The sequence below is a fragment of the Alnus glutinosa genome, chromosome 9, assembly GCF_958979055.1.
Source record: "Alnus glutinosa chromosome 9, dhAlnGlut1.1, whole genome shotgun sequence".
Lineage (NCBI taxonomy): Eukaryota > Viridiplantae > Streptophyta > Magnoliopsida > Fagales > Betulaceae > Alnus > Alnus glutinosa.
In genome coordinates, this window is record NC_084894.1 from 25,989,922 (window position 1) to 26,008,023 (window position 18,102).

Consider the following 18,102-nt stretch of genomic DNA (forward strand, 5'->3'; position numbering starts at 1 on the left):
AAAATATATTTTTACATATTCATTACACATTTATATATATATATATATATATATATGCTCTACTATATGTGAAAGGGTGAGCATACAGTAAATGTGTAGGGCCTTACCATTTGCAACATGAGAAATGCTTGCCTTACAATCTTCACCTAATTCATATGGGTTCTACACATATAAGTAGGGATTATGTGAGAGTTGAATGGGAGTTGTGTGTGTATCATCCCTCTTGTACTACTCCCTTATAAAAATTAGGAATTCTCAAGAATTAACCGTACAATTATTGAAATAATTACATATGACCCACGTTAGATCTCTAAAGATTCTACGAAATACAGGCGTCAAATGCTTCACGTGAAGTAGCTGACAACTATTGAAAGTGTTACGAAAACTTCTCCAAGAAAGCTACCCCACAGGTGAGAGACAAAAGTCATAAACATGATGACCCATGAAGTAAAGTGATTGGAAAACTTTTTCATGGCCTTATTTGGTAAGAAAAAGGGGATCGGTTGCGAGAGTTATAAGCATGTAATATAAAGAAAAAAAAATTTTATAAAAAGATAAAAAAAAAATTTGTTTTGTAGTAAAATTTTTTATTTAAAAAAAAATTATTGATATAATATAAAATTAGAATGTTTTAAAGTTAATTATTTTTGAGATAAGTGAAAAGGGAGGAAAAAATTTTTATTGCCGTTCCTAAACAAGCCTAATGAAAAATGCTACAAGTGAGACAAAAGTTAATGAAAAATGTTTGTTTTTATTTTCTACTTTTTTTGGTATTCATCTAAAAGACATAAAAATTTAATAAAAAATATATATTTATTTCTTTTTAAATAATATAAATATAATTTTTAATTTTTTTTATTACATCTACGTCGTTCTAAATAACGCTAAAAAAGCTTTAGTATTCTCAAAATTAATTACTTGGCTACTACGCGGAAAATGCTACAGGTGAGACAAAAGTCAAAAAGTTAAGAGAAGGCTTGTGAAATGCAATTTCGACCAGTTTTCCACGACGCCCAAAGCGTGGATTTTTTTTGGAGCAATAACAGGGAAGGGGGAAGGAGGGAGGGGACGAAAGCGGGGATCGGATTTACTTGCATAGATATTTATAGCACTAGTCCGAGCTTAGTATGTTTCCTATGGCTTCCATAACCAGTACTGAAACATCTTCTTCTTCTTCTTTGCCTCGACCGAAGTACGAATATGATGTTTTTCTCAGTTTTAGAGGCAAAGACACCCGCAACAACTTTGCGGACCATCTGTACGCTGCTTTGGATCGGAAAGGAATTAAGACCTTTAGGGACGACGAAGAACTTGATAGAGGAAAATCCATTCGGCCAGAGCTCCTGAAAGCCATAGAAGAATCGAGGTTTGCCGTCACCATTCTCTCAAGAAACTATGCGTCGTCGACGTGGTGCTTAGATGAACTTGCAAAGATTGTTGAGTGCATGAAACAGACGAGGCTCACAGTTTTGCCTGTTTTCTACGGTGTGAATCCATCTGACGTACGCCAAGCTGGGAGGGGGAGTTTTGAGAAGGCCTTTGAACGTTTCAAGGAGAACAGACAGAGGGTGCAAAGATGGATAGATGCTTTGAGAGAAGTGGCCGATGTATCCGGATGGCATTTACAGGACAGGTGACAATTTTCTTTCTTCTTCCGCTGAGAATTTTCTGATTTTGACTGCAAAAATGAGATATTTATGTCATACTTCTTTTCTCGTATGCCAAGTAAATTTATCTATCATGCACTAGTTAGCTAATACGTATCAATTAGAGCGAAGTAACCAATCATATTATGTGTGTACAGGAAGAAGTTATAGAACTAAAATAAGAGCTCAAGCCAATGTCACAAACACATAACATTATATTTATAAACAAAGCGTATAGATTGCAGTCTAACAAGAAGCCCAGAGATAACATAGGTCTCGTTGAGGTTATGAGCTCAAATTGAATTTGCGGTACTCTTACCCGCATTCTTTTCCCTCCCCCTATCAGATTTCTGTTATTGAAGAACAAATCAGAGAGAAAGTATGAAGCGTGCGAGAGAAAACTTTGAGAGAAGAAAGGATTCTCTGATTTTATTGATCAAAAACTTATCAACTGTACATTACTTGCAGTATATATATACTAAGTTACAAGACTTGCATTGTAAGATACATTCTAACAGAATATCTAACTAACAGAAAAAATCACGTGGCTATATAAAATTAAACACGTGTAAAATGTAATCTAATACCCCCTTTGGGGTTTCAAAAGGAGACATTGATTCCACGATCTGGGATATGTTAAAATTTAAAATAGGAACTACACTTAGCCCCACCAATTATCACCCAATTTAATTACAATGTTTTTAAAACTTTAAAAAGTTGCAATTGATCTCAAATTACTTAGCGTTTTCACTTTACTTAATCTCTTGTTGTTAGAATTTTTTGTTAAATCCGATGGAAGACAGGTCATGTGCAATTAATACACAGTAACCCCTATCAAATAAAAATTTCAAAGAAGACAAAAAAACATATGATAGTGCATAATTATACTTTTACATTGACTTAGATTGATAAAACAGTGTATTAGTGGCCTGCATCCTCAATGAAGAAAGCCCATATATTTTCATTCACTAAGATTGATAAAACAGTATTACGACCTTTATTTATAATGGATATATATATATATATATATATATATATATATATATATATATATATATATATATATATATATATATATATATATAATGTGAGCAAGTAGTAAGTCTAATATATTCTATATAACTAACTATAATATAAGTATAATATATAACTATTGTTAACCATGTGTGATGTGATATATGCGTTTATATATATACACTAACTATTAAACATTGTTATATTTTTATATACTAACTATTAATAACTTAATATGTTAGTTTAACATACTAAATACTATTATCAAAATATTATAATTAATATGTAACACTCTATTTACGTAGCTAGTATACTATATGCGTATTTAGTGTGTATATATATATAAAGAAATATTGAATAACATATAGTTAATTACATTTACTTAGTATATGTTAATTCGCTAGAAAATATGTTAGTTTATGAACTAACTCGTTAGTATGTTAACTAATACACACACATATAAATATTAAGTAACATATCTAACATATATTACTTAATTACTAATATACATGCTTAAATTTATATAAATCATTTTTAGTAATACACACACACACACACACACACACACTTTCCAAAAGTCGTGAATGCAAATAAAAAAATCTCCTGGATAAGCTTCGCGACCCGGTGGTCTTCGTAATAGAAGAGACATTTGGCAGCAGTGGGGAATTTTCCGCAATGGGCGAAAACCTGACGGAGCAACTAGCTGTTACCCCACCAGTAGTAGGAGATGTAAGGATTGATATATAAAATAACTTTTTATTTACTTGATAATCATATAAAGCGGAAGATATTTTAGCCATTTGCATCAAGCTTAAACTTCACACACACGAGAGATATGAACGAATTAACGAGTCGGAGTAACGAGTCGGGCAACCAATCCGGTAGAACTTTTAATGAGCTAAGCTCGTGAGCCCCTATCAAGTTTTGTCAAGTAAGTCGGGTATGTATCACTTACTAATTGAACGGGTTTCTACAGTAATGAGCGAATTTCTACGGTATCGAGTTCGAGTTCGGATCGGGCTAAATCGAGCGGGTTGTCGAACGGACTGATTTATTTATATCCCTAATGTTTGGTTTAGCGCATTTTCTTGTTCATGTTTTTTTTATAAATTTGTCTTTGTATTGTGTGCTTCAAGCTGTTCGTGCTTGACGGTAATTATTAGAGTATGTTAGGGTTTAGAGTATATAGGTATTTTAATCATTCTAATATTTTTCAACCTATATAATAAAATATGTGAGGCTAAGTGAGGAGGAACAAGCCTCCATCTTCTCTCTAAACTTTTCATGCAAACTACTACACCTTCATTACCATATTCATGTGTGCAAGGTTTTGTTCCATCGACAAAACCAAGGAGGTCATGGCTCTTCAAGAACGGTAAAAACCAGGCAAGCCATAGTTAGTTCGATCAAGTTTGATCAAAACCACGTGTGAAATGTTGGAGGTGTAGCCATTGTCGTAAGACTCATGGCTCTGATACCATAAAGGATTTAAAAGGAACTTCATAAAAGTGAACTGAATACAACAAAAGAAAGAAGAGAAGTGCAGGATTTTCTGCAGTAGATTTCTTGTATTCCAAAGTTATCTTTCCATCAAGTAGGATCACCTATTTATGTTACAAGTATACACCTAATTATAGCCGTACAAAATTCAAAATACAAGCTAATTATGTAATAGTTTAACTAGATGAATCCCCCATTGATGTTAATGAATTTGAAGCAGACGTTTCCTTCAATGAATCCCCAATTGATGGTGATGGATTTGGAGCAGATTTGATGGGATTTATTTGATTTTAGTCAGCCCTTCTATGGATGGGAAGCCCTTGAACACACCCCCCCCCCCCCCCCCCCCCCCCCCCCCCCCCCGTCTTCTCTTCCCCCTTCTGGAAAACGAAGCTAAAGACACATTTACTAAATGTTTTCCTTTTTTTGACAATCTGTCTCATAAAAAAGATTATTTGATCTCCTTAATTTGCAGGCTTGAGTCAACAGTTATTGAAGAAATTGTTGGGAAGATACTTGGTCAATTGGATTCTATACCTCCGTTTGTTTCCGATGATCTTGTTGGAATAGACTCTCGGGTAGAGGAACTGATGAATTTATATTTAGGAATAGGGGTGGGTGATGTTCGCTTTGTAGGGATCTGTGGTATGGGTGGAATTGGTAAAACAACTCTTGCACGTGCAGTTTATGGAAGAATTGCTTGTCAATTTGAAGCTAATTGCTTTCTTGCCAATGTTAGAGAAGAAGCGGGAAAACGTGGTCTTGTTGCTTTACAAAAACAACTTCTTTCCAATACTATCCAGACAAAAAGCAGTATTAATATATGGGATGTTTACAAGGGAGCTAATGTGATTAGAAACCGACTATGTTCTAAAAGAGTTCTTATCATTCTTGATGATGTGGATCAATGTGAACAATTACGTGCATTAGTAGAAAAGCGTTGCTGGTTTGGTCGAGGGAGCAGAATCATCATAACAACAAGAGATAAGCGTGTGTTGATTGAACACGATGTGGCTGAAGATGATATATATGAGGCTAACAAATTGAATCACAATGAAGCACTCCAAGTCTTTAGTCGGAAAGCCTTCAAAGAAGACCACCCCGCTAAAGATTTTGTGGAGCTGTCCAAGAAGTTTTTAAAGTACGCTAAAGGCCTTCCTTTAGCCCTTGAAGTTTTGGGTTCATCCCTGTATCTTAGAAGTGTAGATGTATGGGAAAGTATGCTAAGTAAACTAAAGGAAATCCCTGATGAGAAAATCCACGATAAACTTCAAATAAGTTTTGATGGACTCCCAGAAGTAGAGAAAAAAATATTTTTAGATATTGCTTGTTTCTTCAAATGGGAGGACAAAAATCGTGTGGAAGATGTCCTAGAAAGTTGTGGTTACCACCCAAAAATCGGTATAGATAATCTGATTAATAAGTCACTTATAACCATCTTCGGAAAAAAATTGTGGTTGCATGATTTGTTAGAAGAAATGGGTCGGGAGATTGTTCGGCGTGAATCTTTTGAAGAGCCTGGTAGACGTAGTAGATTGTGGTTTTGGGAAGACATCCTTCATGTGCTGAAGAATAATACAGTAAGTGGCAAGTAAAGAATATAAGCTAGTGTTTTTGCATATATTTTCTGCACTTCTAGTTTTTAATATATCTTTCACTACACCAATACTTTCTTCTTGGTTATATACTAGGGAACAGAAAGAGTTGAAGGCATAGCCCTAGACTCTGCTGATGCTCCAAAGGAAGGAATACAATTGAATGCTGAAGCCTTCTCGAAGCTACCAAACTTAAGATTTCTCAAAATTCGTAATACTGTGCACCTTTGTCAAGGTCTTACTTATCTTCCTAACAAGTTGCGGGCTATTGATTGGCCTGGATATCCTTTAAAGTCTTTGCCGATGAGTTTCTCACCTGATAAACTCGTTGAACTCAATATGCCTTGTAGCTACATTAAAGAAATATGGAAGGGAAAGAAGGTAAGATCTTCACTTATGCAAGTGTGTTCTTTTTTTCCTTTTCAAATTTGTTGATGATTGCTTGAATTTGTTTTCCTTATGTTTATTGTTTTATCACAGAGTTTACCCAAGTTAAAAATCCTTGACCTTAGTGATTCTCCAAACTTGATCAAGACTCCAGACTTTACTGAAGCGCCAAATCTTGAGAAGCTGATTCTTTCTGGGTGTTTCAATCTCAAGAAGTTTCCAGAAATTGTGGGAAATATGAAACGTTTGAAGAAACTTAAATTGGATTGTACTGACATAAAAGAACTTCCATCATCAATTGGGCATTTATGTGGCCTTACTATACTAGATCTAGGAAACTGCCAGAGACTTTTGACTCTTCCAAGTGTCATTTGTAATTTGACCTCTCTCCAAAATCTCACTCTATGCGGTTGCTCAAAACTTGATAAAATGCCAAAGGACCTTGGGAACTTGAAACGACTGAAGGTACTTGATGTCGGTAGAACTGCTATAAGACAAGTACCATCCTCCATTCAAAAATTGAAGAACCTTAAAGATTTATGCTTCAGTGGATGTAAAGGTCTGTTGGTGTATCCTACTTCATTCTTAGGTTTATGCCATTTGACAACATTAGATTTGAGTTATTGCGATTTACCGGATGGAGCAATTCCCAATGATCTCAGCAGCATGTCATCGTTGCAAATTCTAGATGTACGTGGAAACAATATTGAGCACATACCTGAGAGCATCTCTCAACTTTCTAAGCTTAAAATAATTTTATTGAGAGATTGTAGCAGGCTTCGATCATTGCCAAAACTTCCACCAAATGTACTATATGTACAGGCTGATGATAGTACCTCATTGAAAACGCTTTGTAGGGAAATGTTTGGATGGTATACAGAAGGACAACACCTCTCGGTCTCTCTCTCTCTCTCTCTCTCTCTCTCTCTCTCTCTCTCTCTCTCTCATACCCGTCTACCTTTAACATTTTTTGACAGGAAGTCATTCGTCATCTTTCCAGACTAAAGACTGAGATGCGGAAATCGCATTATAGGGAAACTCATGCACTGATATCAGTAAGATACCTCTCAGTCTCTCTCTCTCTCTCTCTCTCTCTCTCTCTCTCTCATACCCATATACCTTTTAACATTTTTTGTTTGGACTATTTTTGACAGGCAGTCATTCGCCATCTTTCCAGACTAAAGTCTGAGATGCGGGTAACACTTTTAAGTAGAATTGAGACACTGATACCAATTCTCCTCTCGGTCTCTCTCTCTCTCTCTCTCTCTCTCACACACACACACACACACACATACTCGTCTACCTTTAACATTTTTTGTTTGGTCTATTTTTGACAGGTAGTCATTCGTTATCTTTCCAGACTTAAGTTTGCGATGCAGGAAGCACGTTCTGGGGAAACTGATGCACCGATTTCAGAAAGAAACCTCGAAGTCTCTCTCTATCTCTCTCTCTCTCTCTCTTTTCTCTTCTCTCTCACATACCCATCTACCTTAAACATTTTTTTGTTTGGTCTATTTTTGACAGGCAATCATTCGTCATCTTTCCAGACTAAACTCTTGGATGCGGGAAACACGTCCTTGGGAAACTGATGCACTGATATCAGTAAGATACCTCGGACTCTCTCTCTCTCACACACACACACATACCCGTCTACATTTAACAATTAATTTTTGTTTGGTCTATTTTTGACAGGCAGTCATTCGTCATCTTTCCAGACTAAAGTCCAAGATGCCGGAAACACATTCTACGGAAACTACATTGATATCAGTAAGATACCTCGAAGTCTCTCTCTCTCATACCCGTCTACCTTTAACATTTTTTGTTTGGTCTATTTTTGACAGGAGGCCATTCATGATCTTTCCACACTAAACTATGCGGCCTCTGCGGTGCGGGAAAAGCAATCTAGAGTAACTTTTATGTTAATTCGCATGCTACTTCAATTTGCTTGCCATATATTAATGTTTTGGGCAGCTCTAAAGTACATCAACAGCTTTAAATACTTTCTCTTAAGATCAACCATTGAACACTTAGAGTTTATATGTGAGAAAACAAATTCATGGTTGATCATAAAAATTTGTGATTGGTGCATAACACAATTGCACAATTACATATGTTATATGACCCATGTGCCGGGTTGCACTCACAGGAGTCTCTTGTTTGGTGCACGTGTTTTGATATTGTGCCATGCAAAAATATTTTTCGATCATGAAAAGTATAAAATGTAGTTAGAGTTGTGCAAGAAATAATTTTTTTTTTTTTTTGGATGAATTGTGCAAGATACCTTATTCTATATGTAGAGGCCGATGATTGTACCTCATTGGACACGCTTTCTATGGTAATTGTTGGATGGACTAGAGAATGACACATTCTCTCTCTCTCTCTCTCTCTCTCTCTCTCTCTCTCACCTGTCTACCTTTAACATTTTTTGTTTGGTCTATTTTTGACCGATTAGGATTCCTTACAATTTCTTTAAAATTGTAAATTATCAAATTATGTTAATTTATGTCGTTTCATGTATCGAACGGCATGTAAAATGTTACATATTAAAAATGTGATATAACAATTAATGATAATTGAATATATTTTTATCAGTTTCTTACACTTATGTCGCAGAAAAACTTTGAGCAAAAAACCGTTTTTTGGTTTAGTAAAGAAGAAGGGTCACTTAAAAAATGAATAAAAAACATTTTTGAATGAATTTTTTTTTTTTTTTTGTGTCTCAGTAACATGTTATATATATAATATATAATATTTTTCATGTCGTTCGATGTAAAAAGCGGCCTCTATTCATATAATTTTAGAATCTAATTTTTTTTTTAAATTATAGAGGATTCTAATCCCATTTTTGACATGCATTCATTCTACTGGGAAGGGGCTTTCACTTAATCGGCAGCATCTGGTAAATGGTTGTGTGGTGAAATTTTTATTTGAATGGTAGCAAGAGTCCGGTGATTAATATGATATAAAGTATAAAAAAAAAAATTTAAATTGTTTTATAGAAAAGTGAATGATTGATATGATATAAAAAGTAGAAAAAAAAAATGTTTTAGTGTTGACTTTTTTGAGAGATGAAAAAAAAAAAAAAAAAAGGGAAAAGAAAAAATGGTTATATACCACTCAGCCTCTCTCTCTCTCTTCTCACACATGACATACCCGTCTGCCTTTAACATTTTTTGTTTGATCGATTTTTGACAAGAAGCCAGTCATGAATCCATATTGATCTTTCCACACTAAACTATGCGGCTTGTGCGGTGTGGGAAGCGCAAAAAGCACAATCTAGAGAAACTGTTATCTTTAGAAGATAAATAATTAGTTATCATTACGTTGTCTATATTATATAGATGTTTTCTAATTTATTTTATAAGAACTAGCCTATAACCCAGGCTATGCGCCTTTTTTTTTTTTTTTTTTTTTAATTTTAATTTACTTGAAAAGTCTCTAAACAATTATTAGTAACCAATTTCTTGGCAATATTAGTTTTAAGTGTTTTATAAAAAGGAAAGAGAAAATGAGGTTAAATCTTGGTCATTGAAAATACTAGAGCATCTATGTTGATATTGACGAAATTTGCTGATAGTTGTAAATGCAAGTAAAGCGACGAAGCAAAATTGGAGTAGATATAACCACCAGATCGTTGAGGATACAAAAGGAGTATTAAGAATGATAAGAAGATGACAGATCTCTCTTATAAAAAGATAGTCCAATTTTGCTGCACACATGCTTGCAAAAGCAACAATAAAACAAGTCATGAATTGTGAAGTTGTATCCGAAAATTCCAAATTGTATATATGAAGTTCCAAAAATTCAGATTTTTTAGAGCTTTAATTCGGCTCTAGTTTTCTCGGTATCAACGAAGATTAATACAGTTTTCAAAAAAAAAAAAAAAAAAAAACCATGAAATCTATTCTTTATATGAACCCATTAACATGGAATTCTGTTGATGTATGTTAGGAATTGAGCCGACAGGGTTAAACGGCTCACAAGAACCTCAGAACCACCCATAAGCCCATTAGTAGGTACAATAATCCATCATCACGGCAACAGAATGCCCACCATATCCAATCTCATGATTGGGCTGAAACGTGTGTCCAAACAGTTACATGGGAAATGTTATAAAAGAGATGTTCATGATAGGTAAAAATGGATTTTGGCCTTAAACTCAAAATTCTGATTTAACGCATTTATAGTTTTTTAGTTTTTTTAAATACTTATGGACTTAAGCATTAGAAGCCTCCTACCAACAGGCTTTTGTGCTTATATCTTTTTCTTTGGTAGGTGCAAATTGATCCGGCATTTGTTACTTAGAAATTGTTGTAACAATGGGGTGTTTGGTAACGATTGTTGAGTTGATTTTTTTTTTTTTTTTTGAGTAGTAGCAAGAAGTGATTGACGTGATATAAAGTATAAAAAATTTGTATGAAAACGTGAAAAAAAAAAAAAAATGGTATTGTAGTGAATATTTTATTTGAATAGCAATAAAAAATTATTAATGTGATATAAAAAATAAAAATAAAAAGTTAAAATGTTTTAAATTGATTGGTTTCGGGAAAAACAAAAATAAAGGAGGAGATGGGGTGTATGTTACCATTCACCCTTGTAATTGTAATATTCAACTACGTTTTTCTTTTTGACCCATTCCTTTAAACCTTATTTTATCTATTTTCCTTCCGTCAAATTTCTTGGCTCCCTCCTTATGTTCTTTCTTCTTCTTTCTTTCATATATACGAATCTTCCTTCAAATTTCATTAGACTCGGTCTTTGTCTATGAAGATCTTGTCAAAATTAATAATTATTTGAGTTACTCGATTGGGAGATGTGTAAGTGAGAGTGAATATCTATATATATATATATATATATATAAAACAAAGTCGGGATTTCAATAACACGAGGATAACGATTGGTTGTTTTCAGATGACGAAGTATTCGTCAGCGATAGGGTGAAAAAGCCCTTGAACAAAAGGAAGAGAGAAAGACAAGCAGAGGATCCAAAGGAGAAAAGGAAGAAGACCCCCTATTGACGAACGAGCTCTTCCTTAGAATGACGAAGGGAGGGACTCGATCGGGGGGTTAAGCAGCACAGGGATTGGGACTAACAAAAATGATGAAAGAAGTGAGGGGCAGAGCCGCAAGGGGGTTAGGGATTTTTTAGGTCTTTTAGGTTTAGACAGGACGGGGCAGGGCGGGTGGGTCGGGTATACGGAGTTTTAAAAATTGTATACCCGCAACCCATGCCCGCCCTGCACGGTTTTGCCAGATTTGGACCCAGACCCGTGATTTTCAACCTAAAATTTAGTCTTCACTGGTCGGAGCGGGGCGGGGCGGGTTTTGCCCACCTCTATATATATATATATATATATATATATATATATATATATATGCTTTCTTATGAGACTTGAAAAAGCTATACATATATTATGAGTAATATTATATACCATATTTTCTGAAGATTAGTTTTCTAAGATCAATTTCTAATTTAAGCGGTCTTGAAATTTAGAGATTATAGTTATTGAATATTGGCAATGTTACAATGATATTACTCAGTTTATACTATTTTTTCAATTTTAAAATTAATTTCATATATAATTAAGGACAAAAATTTCTTATAAATTGGTTTATAGGAAATTTCCTACGACTCACATGTAAGAGTGACATGTGACCTTTAAGCATGTGAAAATCACATATTTTTTTTATAGCATGTGCTTCTTACATTTTTTTTTTAATAGCATTAATAAAAACAAAAAACATGTGATTCTCAAGTGCATTTAGGATTCCATTGTGTGGAGTGCTTCATAAACAACCAGAATGTTATCCGTAATTAATCTTCTTGAAACAAAAGCACTTTAATTCTTGGATATAATAGTAGGCAGAATTTTCTTCAGTCCGTACACAAACATGCACCTTAGAAATTAATTTGTACAAAACATTGCACGAACTAAAAGGCCAAAATTCCGTCACACTTCAACGGCTGCATATGGGGGAAGGCAAAGATAACGACTTCGTCCTCAGTTAATTTCCTCAGAAGTTGATTATTCATTCACGCCAACCAGTCTTTCAGATTTGAAAAGATTTTTATAATATTAAAGAAAAGCAATACTGATCTCTTATGGTTCTCATACAAATGACCGTTCACATCTTTAGTCTTCCAAATAGAAGTGTGGATTCTATTTGTTTGGAAAGTAAGTAGAAATCAATAGTTTCAAGATAACAAAACAAGAAAAAATCGAAGTAAGAGGCTGACAAATTAAAGTGAATCAAAGTGAAAGATTTATTTTATAGTTTACATTAGAATTCATAAATTTAAATTATTTAAATTTTAAATGATGTGGCATTATATATACAGATACAAACAAAAAAACAAAAAATCTTGATAAAAAATAGAGTTTCTCTATTTCACTTTCAGGGAGACATGACAGGTTATTTATTACATTTTGTAATTAAAAATAATTATTAAAATTTTAAGAATTTCACCTAAGAATTATCCCAAACGGATTTGACTTTGGTCTGTGCAATGGTCAAGATTTAACTCCACTCTCTCTTTCTCATTAAAATCTTGAAATTAAATCTAAACCATTAAAAAATAACTGCACTAACTATAATTTTTTCTGTAATAGCACTTAAATTTACCTCAAAAAAATGGATAAGAAAGCTTTTGTGAAAGCCCAATAAACATTTGGCCCAATCAAACCCTATATTTGTATTTTTAATATATTAATATATATTTTTTTTTTTAAGAGTGATACGTGTCATCATTCTATTGATACTAACGTGGCAAACTAACGGAATTCGTCAAGTATTTTTTACGGAATTTGACTTCAGGGACTAAATTGTTAGTATGGCCCACCCTGAGGACATCTGAATTATTATCTATATCGTATGGAGTAATTTGTAATTTATGCTAACTATAGAAACTCATTTTGCATTTATCCATTTTTAATATATTAAATTTTTTTTTTTTATTAAGAGTGATATGTCTCGTCATGCTATTGGTACTGATGTGGCACACTAAGGAAATATATCAAGTGTTTTGACGGAATTTGATTGTAGGAACTAAACTGTTATTTTGGCTTACCCCCGATGATTTCTGAATTATTTTTTATACCGCAATAAGCGATTTATACTTTAGGCTAACCACGTGGACTGATTTTGTATTTATCCCATAAATTTATATTATTACTATTCAATGAATCAATTTCGGTCCATGTTGTATAGCTAATAATTCTTATATAGTCTAAAAGAAAAATATTCTAGAGATTATTGATTACAAGAATAAAATCTTAAGATGATGTGGGCTTTATCTTCGAGGGTGATTTGCTCACAGTTGTAAATACAATCAAAGAGATGAAACAAAATTGGAGTAGATATGGCCAATTCGTTGCGAATACAAAAGGAGAGTATTAAAAATGATAGAAAGATGACAAGGCAACAAAATTGGAGTAGATATTGGCAAATCGTTGTGAATACAAAAGGAGTATTAAAAATGATAGAAAGATGTCAGGGCTACCATATATAAAGAGCGACAATAAAACAAGTCATGAATTGTGAAGTTGTATCCAAAAATTCCAAATTGTATGTATGAAGTTCCAAAAATTCCAAATTTTTAGAGCTTTGGCTCTAGTTTTCTCGGTATCAACGAGGATTAATAAAAATTTTCAAGAACAGAAAAAAAAATAAAAATAAAAAAGATTATTGTTTATATTTAAATATCTTATAGATTAGTACACTTAATTACCTTTATTTACAAAACCTAGAAAAAAAAAATTTTATTCTTTATATGAATCCATTAATATGGAATTCTGTTGGTGGATGTTGGGACCGGCCTACAAGAACCTCATAACCAGCCCATAAGCCCATTAGTAGTTACAAAGAATCCAGCCCCATGGCAACAGAATGCGCGCTATATTCGATCTCACGATTAGGCTGAAACGTGTGTCCAAACAGTTAAATAGGAAATGTTATAAAAAAGATATTTAGGGTAAGTAAAAATAAATTATGGGTCTGAAGAGCATTTCCAATGAATTATCTATTTACAACTTTAAGCTAAAGTAGTTAAACAAAATATTAAAAACACACTCTATTGAATTATCTAAACAAAAATCTAGAATACATTTTTCTTAATTCCGTAATTTGTACCGCTACATGAAGCGTTGTGAACACAAACGCTACACCTTCTGAAAAGGAAGGATTTCTCTTTTTTATTTCCTTTTCTCTCTCTCTCTCTCTCTCTCACACTTTCCTCATCTTTTCTTTAAGCTCTTCACTTCTTGTTCTCCACGTCTCTCTCTCATCCTCTTTCTCATTCTCTTTTTTTTGCTTTTCCCTTCTCCATGTTGAACTCGTACGCCACCGAATGCCCCACCTGCGCTTCCTTCACAGCGAACCCCGAATCGCCGAAGACCACCTGACTGTCGTCACCCACAAGGCCACAAATCAACGGAGATCACCTCAACAAAGATTGCCGGCAGTCACCCAGAAACCCACTAGAAACCCGGCACCAATCGAAACTGTTGACCCTCTGCCAGTACCCACAGAAAAGCACCGAAAAATTCATTGTGTTTTGAGAACCATGGGCTTGGTCTGTATTTGTGTATGAGGAAATTAACGGCAGAGTGAGGTGTGATCTTGGCCGTGGAAGATGAGGATCCAACTCCCCTTTTTTTTTTTCCTGTTGTGCTTGGAAACCAGGGGGTGATGGTTGTGTAGAAGTTTATGTGGGCTGGGTTGGGTGTGGTGCGGTGTGTGTATAATGTTCTGGTGTTTTATTTAGTGTTTTTGGTGAAGATGTGATTTTAATTAAAATGAATAAAAATAAAAATTGATTATTTTAATAAAATAGAGAAGAAATTTAAATAGGCTGATGGAAGAAGGTGTTGAAAAGTGGTTATCTAAACTAACAAAAATGAGTTTTCGTTAGCTATTTTAGATAAAAATTTACATAAACTATTAGGAGTACCCTAAGCTCAAAACTCTAATTTAACACTTATATATATATATATATATATATATATATATATATATATATATATATATATATATATATATATATATATATTGATTTAAAATACATTATTTTTTCACATTTGTATTTAGTTGATACAATGGTTAAATATAATAAAAAATTAACTGCTGGTTTTAATTCACGTATACAAAGGCCACAACAATAATACTCGGATTAACCATTGGTCCATTATCTAATAAATTAATGTTAGTCTTCATATTAATTTATAATATATATTTTACGACGGTTAATATAATGTATTTTAAATAATTTTTTATTGACCAAAAAAATAATAACTTAAAACAAATTACATCAATTTATTTAAAAGAAGTGTGATAAATAAATCTAAATAAAACGGTTTTAGATTTAACTCCATTATCTATTTTTCTAATAAGAAATTAGAATGAAACGTGAATAGTTGAAAAAACTATGACAAATGTGAACGTTATTTAATAGATGTAAGTCTTTTTTTTATTCTTTTATTTTTTTTATAAAAAAAAATTATATATTAGTTCTTGAAATTGACATATATTACGAATTATTCGTTGTTATATAAAAATTACATAATTACCTCAAGAATCAACGGTGTAAGTATTGAAATAATTACATATGACCCACGTTGGATCTATAACGATTCTTCAAAATACAGGCGTTAGAAACTTAGAAGTAGTTGGCAACGCGTTAAAGGGAAATGACAACACGTTAACACTGTCAACGAAAATGACAACACGCTGAAATTCAGGTGGGGAAGGGATCCACGTTTTCAATTAGCATGATGCTTCACGTGAAGTGCTTCTACACTGAAAAAAGTCATGTGCGTTGAAGCAGAAAATCGTCATAGCAAAAGAAATAAAAATGAACTTTGCCTTTTTGGGTTGTGAAAAAGAAATAAGAAAAGAGATATTTTATTATTTATTATTTTATATTTTTTGTGTGGAAAGAGTTTTCATCAAACAAAAATTAGTATTTTACTGAGGCTATTAGAATTGATTTTCTTTTTGTACTTTCGAGTAATGTAGCCTAATAAAAATGCCCAAAATCTGATCCAAAAAAAAAAAAAAATGCTCAAAATATATCTACAATTTGAACAAGTTGGCAATTGGGTTGAAAAGGAATGCCATGGATATGTACAAAGGAAACGTACAATATAAAAATGAATGATTTTATAAGCATTAATCCTCTTTAGGAGATTTGAGTAGGTGCAAATTGTTAAGGTTTGGTGACTTGAAAATCAAGTCGGTGGACCCACCTATTTGCTCTTTCCTTCTCAAGTGTTTGAAAATCCTGTACAAGTTACTTTTTTGGATTTGGTCATTTATGTGTTGACCAATTACTTGTAGGAGAGGGAAAGATTACACCTCCTATTGATTACTTTTCCAAGTTGGGGATTTCTTTCCTTCCTTGGTCGGGTCCTTTCCAAGGAAGAAAAGGAAAAGGTGTGGTCCTCAACCACTATAAAAGGAGAAGTGTGCAATCAAGGATTGTGTGGGAGGGGCAAAGAGAGAGAAATGAAAGGTGAGAGTTCCATAAAAAAAGAGGTTTTTCTTTTTGTTATTATTCTCCTTTTGGGTTAAAGTGAGAATTTGGTGTATTGGGGCTTTGGGTTTGAGTAGTTTTCTCGCCCTGTTATTTCCTTGTACTCACCTTTTGATAGTTAATTTTCTCCGGGATTGCCTCCGCCAGTGGACGTACCTCGGTTTGAGGGAACCACTTAAATCTGGTGTCGTGTGTGATTGCTTATCTTTGTTATTCTGCTTTCTTCTTATTTTTCGCCTCTCACGTTCTGGGGAAATAGGACAAAATTTCCCAACAACTGGTATCAAAGCCAATTTTGGTTCGGGTGGGAGCTATGGCAGTAGAAGAAGCAAAGATTGGAATTGAAAGGTTCAACGGCACAGATTTTGGGTATTGGAAGATGCAGATTGAAGATATACTCTATGGGAAGGATCTTCATCAACCCCTTTTAGGAAAACAGCCTGACGACATGGATGATGACAAGTGGGCTTTGCTTGATCGCAAGGCCCTAGCAGTTATCAGGTTATCATTGTCAAAATCAGTAGCGCACAACGTTGTAAAGGAGAAGACCACAGCAGGTCTAATGACGGCCTTGTCAAGCATGTATGAGAAGCCGTCGGCTAACAACAAGGTGCACCTGATGAAGAAACTGTTTAACTTGAAGATGGCGGAAGGGGCATCGGTGGCGCAGCATCTGAATGAATTCAATACTATCACAAATCAATTGTCTTCCGTAGAGATTGATTTTGATGATGAGATCCACGCATTGATTGTCCTGGCATCTTTGCCAAACAGTTGGGAGGCCATGAGAATGGCTGTGAGCAGTTCTGCAGGGAAGAGTAAACTCAAGTATGAGGATATTCGGGATTTGATTCTGAGTGAGGAGATGCGCAGAAGGGATTCTTGCGAAGCCTCATGTTCTGATGCTGTCTTAAACCTCGAGACGAGGGGTAGAGGAAACGGTAGAAACTCTGGTCGAGGCAGATCAAGATCCAGAAAAGGTAGAAGCGAATCCGGATATGGTAACCAACTAGAATGTTGGAATTGTGGCAAGACTGGCCACTTTAAGAAGAACTGCAAGGAACCAAGGAAGAAGACTGTGAATGACTCTGCAAACGTGGTGACAGAAGAAATATATGATGATGTCCTAATTCTCTCTGTCGACAGTCCTCTTGATTCTTGGGTCTTGGACTCAGGAGCTTCTTTCCATACAACCGCAATTCGTGAAGTTCTCGAAAATTATGTTGCCGGAGATTTCGGGAAGGTGTACTTGGCTGACGGATCGGCGTTGGATATTGTGGGCATGGGTGATGTTCGCATTAGAGTCCACAGTGACTCGGTATGGAAACTGCAGAAGGTCAGACATGTTCCGGAACTGAAGAAGAATTTGATTTCAGTGGGACAGTTGGATGAAGAAGGGCATGCTATTAGCTTTCACGGTGGTAGGTGA

The 18,102-nt window shown here is 34.3% G+C and overlaps 2 protein-coding genes across 2 annotated transcripts; both read left to right on the forward strand.

Annotated features, from left to right (window-relative positions):
* The first annotated feature begins 997 nt into the window (after positions 1–997).
* LOC133877920 (disease resistance protein RPV1-like) lies at positions 998–1,955 on the forward strand. The gene has a single exon (XM_062316377.1). The coding sequence runs from the start codon at positions 1,128–1,130 to the stop codon at positions 1,635–1,637; it is 510 nt and encodes a 169-aa protein (XP_062172361.1). The 5' UTR covers positions 998–1,127; the 3' UTR covers positions 1,638–1,955.
* A 2,605-nt stretch (positions 1,956–4,560) lies between these two features.
* LOC133876921 (disease resistance protein RUN1-like) lies at positions 4,561–18,102 on the forward strand. Its single transcript, XM_062315145.1, has 10 exons — positions 4,561–5,740; positions 5,852–6,136; positions 6,236–7,039; positions 7,120–7,197; positions 7,297–7,338; positions 7,480–7,572; positions 7,667–7,744; positions 7,835–7,909; positions 7,984–8,049; positions 16,933–18,102. The coding sequence occupies exons 1-10, from the start codon at positions 4,751–4,753 to the stop codon at positions 18,100–18,102; spliced, it is 3,681 nt and encodes a 1,226-aa protein (XP_062171129.1). The 5' UTR covers positions 4,561–4,750.